General features: G+C 53.4%; 1 protein-coding gene across 1 annotated transcript; it reads left to right on the top strand.

Moving 5' to 3' along the window:
• Nucleotides 1-428: 428 nt before the first annotated feature.
• Nucleotides 429-7,230, top strand: CCDC194 (coiled-coil domain containing 194). The gene is made up of 4 exons (XM_075537777.1): nt 429-773; nt 3,723-3,819; nt 4,799-4,931; nt 7,080-7,230. The coding sequence occupies exons 1-4, from the start codon at nt 429-431 to the stop codon at nt 7,228-7,230; spliced, it is 726 nt and encodes a 241-aa protein (XP_075393892.1).
• Nucleotides 7,231-9,386: the final 2,156 nt, after the last annotated feature.

Below are 9,386 nucleotides of genomic sequence, written 5' to 3'. Positions count from 1 at the left end.
AGATTCGCGTTCCAAGGTCGCCCTCTGGCGACTCATTGGGGAAGGACAGGGATGGGAGGCTGTCCTAGAGGGTCACTGGAAAGGTTGGTCAGTCTTGTGTGCGCCCTTCCCCCAGCCTCCTTGTCCCCCTCTTGGGGAAATATGATCTCAGGCCCTCACTGAGAGCCCCCTGCTCCTGTTCCAAGTCCGAGAGGGGGAAACGGAGCCTCAGAGGGAGGCAGAGACAGGAGACAGGACTCGAACCCCAGAGCCCCAGACCCCCAGTCCAGGCTTGGGCTGGAACAAGGAATTCTCCTGGCAGGGGTCCAGGCCCTCCCCACGGATCAGGAAACCTTGGCTGGGCGGGGTGGACCCGTGGGTGTCCCTGGCACCCCAAAGTGCCAATTAAATGCCAGTGGCCGTCTGCGATGAGCGCTGGGGACCGCAGCATGGCCGAGCCAGGGCCAGAGCCGAGTCGCGCTTGGAGGCTGTTCGCGCTGTGCGGGGCTGCGCTCTTCCTGGCCGCTGTGGCTGCAGGCGCGGCCCTGCTAGCCTGGAACCTGGCTGCCTCTGCCACCCGGAGGCCTCACTGCCCGCAGCCCGGCCCCAATGCCACTGTGCCAACCAGGGGCCCAACTGGGGATCCGCCCGGGGACCCTCCCGAAATTGAGGAACTGCGTCGCCAACTGTCTGAGGCTGCCCAGCGCCAAGAGACCCTGGCTGGGCAGCTGGACCAGGCTGAGGGTGACCGCCAGGCTCTGGAGGAGGCACTGAGAACCTGTGAGGGCCGCCAGGTAACTTGGCAGGAGGGGGGCCTGGGAATGATCCACAAAGTCTAGGTAGATGGCCTGCTAGCATGCACACCTCAGGGTTCCAGGTTCTAGTCCCTACCCCACCAACATGCCTCCGTTTCCCCAATTCTTCCACTGAAGGAGGCAAGTCCAAACAGCATCAGAGAACAAGAGAAAACCAGACTGCCTCAGTCAGTGCCCACTACAGTGATCCTCTAGGACGCAGTGGAACTGCCCTGTGGATTTCTGAGGCTGCAGCTATTTCTGGCAGTAGAAAGCTTGGTCATTCTCCTGAGGATGGGCTAGTGGTTCTCACCTGCTCACCTTGAGATTGGCAGCTCCACTCGGAACCTTGGCACACCTTGGCTCTTGAAAGTCCATTCAGCCTGCCCTCAGCCACCGCCTGGCTGCCTGGTGGGTGAGGAATGTTGAGTAAGGAATTCCTGGGGCACAATGGCAATGGCTTGATTTGTCATTGGCTGCTTAGCTAAAGGTTGGCATTGGAACCCACCAGCAGCACTGCGGAAGAAAGGTCTGGTGATTGGCTTGCACACAGATTCCAGGTGGTTGTTGGGTGCCATCATCTGCCTCAGCTCATCAAGACCTCATGTGACAGGGAAATCTGCCCCAAGGGGTCTCCTGGTTGTGATCTTCTCAGAAAAGGGTCCAGCTGCTGTGCTGGTTATGAGTTGACCAAAATGATGGCAGTCTGAACCCCAGATAACCTGCACGCGGAAACGGTGGCCATCAGCTCTGGAAAGAGGACAACCTGACAACCCTGTCTCACTGCCATCCAGTCAGGCCCCTCACATCAACCCTACAGGCCAGGGTAGAACTGCCCTGCAGGGTCTCTGGGGCTCTTGATGGGAGCAGAAAGACTCGTGTCTTCTCCCACAGAGCGGTCGGTGGCTTTGAACAGCTGACCTTGTGATTAGCAGGCCAAGGTGGCACCGCTATCACACCAGGGCTCCTTGTACTCTGTCCGCTTGGGGTCCTGATGAGTTGCGATGGACTCAAGGTGCAGTGGGCTCGGCTTTACTGGAGGTCATGCTTCTGGAAGCAGACCAGCCAGGTGTCATCCTGTAGAGAATGCAGTTCTGCGCTGACGCACAGGGAGTCACCTTGAGCCAGGAGCAATCTGAAGACAACCGATTGACACATGACAAGTTCCTAGACCCCCAGGTCCACCTGAGGCAGCCCAGAGTCCCCTCCCCCAGCCCAGCCAGTGTCCAGGAGCCCTATTTCAAGAGACAGACTCACCACCCCTAATTAGAAGGCTAAAGCTGGTGGTTGGTGGGAGGGACCCACCAGCCCCTCCCTTTCCTGCAGTCAGCCTGCTGCAGACTCCTGTTTAACCCTTCCAGCCCTCAGCCTCCCAGAGGGCTTTGTTGTTGTCAGTCAAGCTCATGGCCACCCCACATGTGCACACTAGAGCTGTGCTCCACCTGGTGTTCAAGGCTGTGACCTGTGGGAAGCTGACTGATAGGCCTTTCTTTCAATGCAAGCTCTGAGGGGTGGGGATTTAGAACTGCCAACCTTTGGGCTAGTGAGTACTTAACCATTTGTGCTACCCAGAGCCTCTGATAAAATACTCAGCCTCAAAACCCCTGTATCATACTCGGCCACTGAAGAGGAGTCCTGGTAGCGTAATGGGTATATGCTGGGCTGCTAACCCCAAGGTCAACAGCTTGAAACCACCAGGTGCTACTAGGGAGAAAAAGGAGTCTTTCAACTCCCACAAAGAGTCACAGTCTCAGCATCTCACAAGGGCAGTTCTACCCTGTCCTCCAGGGTCTGTGGCTGTGAGTCAGTAACAAATCAATGGCAGTGAGTCTGGATTTGACTCAGTACCCGGCCCACCAAGAGTCAGGGCAGGAGAGGAGCTAGAGGCAGGAGAGGAGCTAGAGCCACCAGGAGGGACCTCTTTCCTGTCTGCCCAAGGGATTGGGGTGACAGGTTAACAGCATAGCCCTGGGTCCATCTCTGCCCCTCAAATGATCACCATCCACCAAATCACCTTGAGTGGCTTTGACACCCAAAGTTGTAGGTCTACGCCCCAATGAGGAAGTGGATTTTTCAACCAGGGTTTGCTTTGACCTCAGAGAGAGGCCATTTCCACTTCGTGGGGCCTTATTTAGGTGGTGGGGAATTAATTCCCTCCAGACAGGCAGCTGGTTCCACAGGCCATCTGTGTTTCAGTGGCCACTTCTCTGTCTTATGGTTCCCCCAAACCAAAAACCAACCACGTTGTCTTTGTGTAAAATCCTACTCAAGGACTCAAGAGGTGCGGTACTGGAAGTCCAAAACTCCCCACGCTCACTGCCAGTAAGTGGATGCTGACTCATAGCAACCCTACAGGGCAGGGTGGGACTGCCCCTGTAAGTTTCCAAGCCCGCTATTTTCCATGGGAGTAGAAAGCCCTGTCTTTTCCTGAAGGGCAGCTGGTGGTTTCGAACTACGCACCTTGCAATTTACAGCCCAATGCTTAACAACTACGCCACCAGGGATCCTTAAAAAGCTCCTTAATGTCTTGGCCGTAATTAGAACAGAATGAGCCCTGATGGGTGGTGGGTCAAATGCTTGGCTGCTACCCAAAGGATCAGTGCTTTGAACCCATCATCAGCCCTTCCTTGGGAGGGAGGTGTGACACCCTCATCTTTTTTAACCTGCAGTTAGCAGCTAATGCTTAACCCACATCTCCACCAGGGTTCCTTAGGTTAATAGTGCAGCGCAGCCAGCTGTCCTGCCCAGTCTTTTTTTCTTCCATCAAACCCCCTGTTGTCCAGTTGACTCTCACTCATGGGACTGTGCAGGCAGAGTTTACCTGCCCGGGTGCTTCTGATGCCTTACAAGCACCCTTTCTTCTTTCTCTTGCTCACAGCTGGGGGGTTTCAACTGCCAGCCTTGTGTTACCCTCTGCCCCTACCTGCCATGTCCCTCCCTTCTCTGCAGACCCGGCTTCAGACCCAGCTGAAGACAATGAAGACTGAGCTGGAGGAGGCCCGGGCACAGGGGACCCAAATGGGAGAGGAGAATGGGGCATTAACAGGTGTGTTGGGCCCAGGAGGAAGGGGAGTTTGGGGATTGGGGGAGGGCAGGACTAGAGGAGGGGAGGTGCCTAGAAGGTTCCTTGGTGTATAAACCGGAACTGGAAGATTCTTTCGTTGCTCAGTAAGAAGGAATCTGAAAGACAAATTTATCACACAGGCAAACAGGTTTATTAGGGGACAAGGCGACCTGGGGGAGGCCTGGGGCCACGCAGAGCACAGCGCTCCACACAAAGCACTTGTTTTCGTTTTGCTTTGAGATGAACTTGTCACCAGAGACTCTAAATCACTTAAGTTTTACTTTTCCTCCTTTTTGAAAATTTATATAGATAGATAGATAGATACATCCACAAAAAGTTTTTAAGGGATTTTAGGTGAGGAGGACATTGTTTATTCACAAAAGGAGGTGCTGATGAGGGAAGTGAACCCACATGGGCGGCAGGGAGTGCCTTCATAAGACAGCCCAAAGAGGCCTGTAGGCCTTCCGGGGGGGAGGGGAGATATCACCACTTATTATGGGGTGGTGTGCAGGCTCTTCGACCCTGGCAAGCTGGTCAAATGTTGAAATTTCAGCAAGGGAGTGGAACTGAAACCCATTCTGCTTGCAGAAGTGAAAGTCAATTGAAAACTACCTCAACCCCCCCAAGTTCAGAGGTTAACTGAGAGCACAGTGTGGGTGTCCGGAAATTCGGCAGTCATTCCCACTTGAGATATGGGGCTCCAAGAATCACATCCTTCGGAACCTGCCTCAGAACCAACTGCAAATGGCCACATGCAAACACTATGCAAAACCCATGCCAAAATCACATCAATACCAATGTCACAAAACACGCAAACGCCAGTTAAGCAGCTCACAAAAGTACCGCAAAAAACGACACAAATACCCCGCATATTTTATGTAAATTAAGCGAAGCAGGCAAATCCTATGCACACCATCAACCACTTCCCTAACCACTACCCCACCTCACCCCCTCCCTGCAGAAGCCCTGGCGCGCTGGGAGGTGGTTGCAGCAGACGCAGCCAGGCGGCTGGAGGAGGCGCAGCAACGCGCAAGCGCAGCCGAGGCCGAGGGTGGAGCCTGTGCGGCCCGGGAGGCGGAGCTGCGGGAACGCGTGTGAGCGAGGGGCGGGCCTGGAACGGGTGGGCGAGCTGCGCGGCACTTGGCGGAATCGGGTGTACTTTTTTCAGCCAATCATCGCATGGGGCGGGATCGGGCAAGGATCTTAATAGGAGAGGGGGGCGCATAAGACTGCTATTCCCAAGGTTAGCAGTTTGAAGCCACCAGCTGCTCCACGTGAGACAGACAGAGCTTTCTACTCCTGTAAACAGTTAAACCTTGCCCTATAGGGTCGCCTTGAGTCATTAGTGACTCCATAGCAGTGAGGTTGGGTTCCGTGGGCAGGGCCCGAAGGGGGTGTCTTCAGGAGGCAGGTTTTGTTGTTCATTGCTTTGGGGTCAGTTCCGACCCATGGCCACCCTATGCGCGACAGAACGAAACACTGCATGGTCCTGCGCCGTCCTCACAATTCCTGTGCCTGAGCCCACTGATGCAGCCGCTGTGTCCATCCATCCTGTCGAGGCCTTCCTCTCTTGCACTCTCCCTCCACTTGACCACACATGTCCTTCTCCAGAGACTGACTCCCCTCACAGCATGTCCGAAGTCTTGCTCTTCCTTCTTCCAGTCCAGAACGCTTTCTCTTTTCAACATTCTTCTTCAGCACAGTTCAAACGTATCAATTCTTCTTCGCTCTTCCTTATTCCATGTCCAACTCGCACATGCATATGAGGAGATGGAGAATGCCGTGGCTTGAGTCAGGCACACCTTAGTCCTCTGAGTAGCATCCTTTCTTGCGCAATGCAATACATATTTTGGTCTCTCAACTGCTCCTTCCATGAACATTGATTGTGGGTCCAAGTAAGTCAAAATCCTTGACAACTTCAACCTTTTCTCCAATGATCATGAGGTGACCTCTTGGTCCAGTTGTGAACAGTTTGGTCTTCGTGACATTGCGTTGTAATCCAGACTGAAGGCTGTCATCCTTGATCTTCATCAGCACGTGCTTCAAGTCCTCCTTCCTTACAGCAAGCAAGGTGGTGTCATGGGCATGCCGCAGGTTGTTCATAAGCCTTTCTCCAGTCCTGATGCAGCATTCGTCTCCGTATAGTCCCGCTTCTCTGCTTTGCTCGGCATATAGAGTGCACAAGTATGGTGAGAGCAAACAACTGTGACGCACACCTTTCCTGATTTTAAACCACTCAGCATGCCCCGTTCCCGCAAACTGCCTCTTGATCCATGTCCAAGATCCATGAGCACAATCAAGTGTCCTGGAATCCCTGTTCTTCTCCAGGTTATCCATGGTTTACTGCGGCCTTGGTATAGTCAATGAAACACAAGTGAACGTCTTTCTGGTATTCCCTTCTGTGAGCCAAGATCCATCGGACATCAGCCATGCTATCTCTTGTTCCACATCCTCTTCTGAATCCGGCCTGAACTCCTGGCAGCTCCCTGTCCATATGCTGCTGAAATCGCTGTTAGATGAACCTAAGCTAACTTTTCCTTGGGTGCGATATCATTCTGTTGGATCACCTTTCTTTGGAACGGGGAGGAATATGGATTTCTTCTAGTTAGTGGGCCAAGTCAGGGCGGGTCCAAGGACAGGCCTAGAGAAGGAAACAGGATAGGGAAGGAGGTTGGGTTCTCTGGGGCAGGGTTCCCAGGTAGGGCCAGCCCTGTGGGAGGCAAGAATTCCTGGGTCGGACCTGGTAGGAGGGGTCCCAGGGAGGTTTCAAGGCGCCCAAGGAAAGAGTCCAAAGTCAAAGGGAGGGGGAGGGGTTAGTGGTTTGGGGGCGGAGCTTCCCAATACCATTGCAGAATGGGCGGGGCTTCCAGGGAGGGTGGAGTCAGAGCGTGATGGAGGAGGGGTCTTTGAGGACCAGTATCCCTGAGGAGGCGAGTTTCGGGGAATGACAGAGGACCCAGGGGTGGGATCCCTGGGAAACAGGTAGGGGTGAAGGGCTCCCTGAGGAGGCAGCTGAAAGGTGGAGGGGTTGGGAAGAGGTGGGAGAATTATAGAGAGTTTGGAGGTATGATGGGGGTTGGGGGGACGGGCTCTGTGTGTACCAGGAGGGGGCTCTCAGACACCAGAGAGGTTGGGATGGAGGACTCCGGGATGGGGTGGGGCGGAGCTGCCTGGGGAGTGGGGTTACCCCCCCACCCCCCACAGGTCTGAGCGTTGACTAACCTCTTGTTCTTTCTCTTCAGCATCACCCTGGAGACCGAGATGGGCTATCAACACAAAGGGTCGCACCTCCTACCCCGTTCGGGGTCCCGGCCCCGGCCTAGCCCCCGCTCACGCACCCGCCCCGGGTCTTCGGGGGGCTGCCGGCAGCCTGCGCGGCGTGTTCGAGGCTGACTTGGGGGTCCCCAGCAGGTCAGGACTGGAATGGGGACAAACACTGCAGGGCGGGGGTGGGGGGCTGCAGGGGCATGCTGGATGAGACGTGCAGGGCCTCCCTGGGCAGGAACTAGCCACTGGGACTGAGACCCATTCTCTAACCACCTACTGCTTATTCTTCAGAAAGAAATCCGGCCGCCTGAAGCACCCCCCTGTCTTCTCCACTGCCCCCATACCACCGACATGAGACCAGGGAATCAATATGGCCTCTCCATGAGCCTGCGAAATAGAGTCGAACTGCCCCCACGGTTCCCAAGGCTGTCAATCTTCACAAAGCCGACCGACACATCCTTCTCCCTGGAAAGGCTGGTGGGTTCGAACCACTGACCTTTGGGTTCATAACAAACTTTGACATCCAGTGGATTCTGACTCATAGATAAGCGGACGTTGTCGGGCAGAGTAGACCTGCCCCTGTGGATTCCCACGACTAGCTCTTGTGCCCCACGGCGAGTAGAAAGCCCCTTCTTTCTACCAAGAAGCCGCTGGTGATGTTGAGCTGTGGGCTCTAGCAGCAACTAAATGCTTTTAACCACTTTGCCACCAGGGGTTTCCTAACGCAGGCATCCTCCCACATAATCCTGGTACCAGGATGAACATCAGGAAGTGAACCCTGATAACATGCTGTTATCTAATCTACAGACCTTAATCAGATCTCGCCAACTATCCCAATAATGTCCTTTACCACGGGAAAACATCCTGCCTCACACGTTGTCCTGGTCCAACTGCTTTAATCTCTGTGGACCTGAACATTTGTCAGCCTGCCACTCTGCCTTCTCCACATTGGCATATTCTGGGTCCAGGCTGGTTATTTAGGGGAGTTCCTACATTTGGGGCTGTCTGATATTTCTTCCTGCTTAAGCACAGGTTAGCATTTCTGGCAGAACTATTCCAAAACATAAACATAAAATGTCAACATACAATTCAATATTCAACATAAAATATCACTTGCTGAAGTTATATATATACACACACCATAGATATATAGATATAGATAGAGATATAGTAGATAGATACATAGATAGATAGATATACTAATAGAAAACCTCAGAGAATGGATAGAAACTTTCCTAGATGTAAACAACTATCCAGAAAACCCTGAGAAGGAAAAAAAAAAAGTCCCATTTCAAATAGTTGTTTGGGGTTTTTTTTGTTTGTTTGTTTGGTTGGTTTTTTTTATACCTGAGAATGAACTAATCTACATAAAATCCCAAACCAAATTCACTGCCAGCAAGTCACTTCCAACTCATAGTGATGCTACACAGGGCTCTGAGGTTACATCGTTAAGGAGCAGGCAGCCTCAGGTGGGTTTGAAGTGCCGACCTTTCCGTCAGCAGCCACCCCCTCACCCACAGCACCACCCAAACCAAACTCACTGCCACCCAATCCATTCCGACTCACAGTGACCCCCACAGGACAGGGCAGAGCTGCTGCTCCTGTGAGCTTCTGAGATAATGAATCTTTACGGGAGTAGAAAGCCTCGTCTTTCTCCCAAAGAGCTTCGAGTGGTTGCGAACTGCTGACCTTGAGATTAGCAGCCCCAACGCATCCCCACTGTGCCACCAGGGCTCCTTGGACTACATAGAGCACTCTGAATGTTTAATCATCTTTAAAATCTGGTAGGAAAAGGGCGAAAGCATAAACAGGGAGTTCAAAGAAACCTACAGAAAGGCGCTCACCCACACTGGTAGAAAAGAACTATCAATCGGAAAGTACATTGTGGCACCACTTTCTGTGGATCCGTCTGGAAAAGACGAAAACCAAAAAATAGCGTCAACACACAGAACGGGTGCGGCTGTGGGGAAACAGGCAGTCGTCCTCAGGCTTTGTGGGAGGGGCCATTGGGCGATTGTCCAGCATCTGTATGAACATTTAAGATGCCCCCACCTGCCCTCAGACCTGCCAATCTCCTCCTGGTTTTTCCTCACTGCCATCAAGTCTATCCTGATTTGTGGGGGCCTTAGCGGTCAGGGCAGAACTGCGCCCCTGGGTTTCCAAGACCAGCTTTTAACAGGAACAGAAAACCTCGTCGTTCTCCTGCAGCACGGCTGGTGGTTTCCAACTGCTGGTCTTTCAGTTAACAGGCCAGTGCGTGACCAAAAATGATGGATGAATGC

This window comes from Tenrec ecaudatus, chromosome 1, assembly GCF_050624435.1.
Source record: "Tenrec ecaudatus isolate mTenEca1 chromosome 1, mTenEca1.hap1, whole genome shotgun sequence".
Classification (NCBI taxonomy): Eukaryota; Metazoa; Chordata; class Mammalia; order Afrosoricida; family Tenrecidae; genus Tenrec; species Tenrec ecaudatus.
This window is presented reverse-complemented; position numbering and strand designations above follow the sequence as displayed.

Bases quoted from the DNA above. Each gene is read 5' to 3' on its own strand.
- CCDC194 (XM_075537777.1), top strand. From the start codon at position 429: ATGGCCGAGCCAGGGCCAGAGCCGAGTCGCGCTTGGAGGCTGTTCGCG. The intron at 774-3,722 runs GTAACTTGGCAG...CCTTCTCTGCAG, and splicing joins GAACCTGTGAGGGCCGCCAG to ACCCGGCTTCAGACCCAGCT. The intron at 4,932-7,079 runs GTGAGCGAGGGG...CTTTCTCTTCAG, and splicing joins GCGGAGCTGCGGGAACGCGT to CATCACCCTGGAGACCGAGA.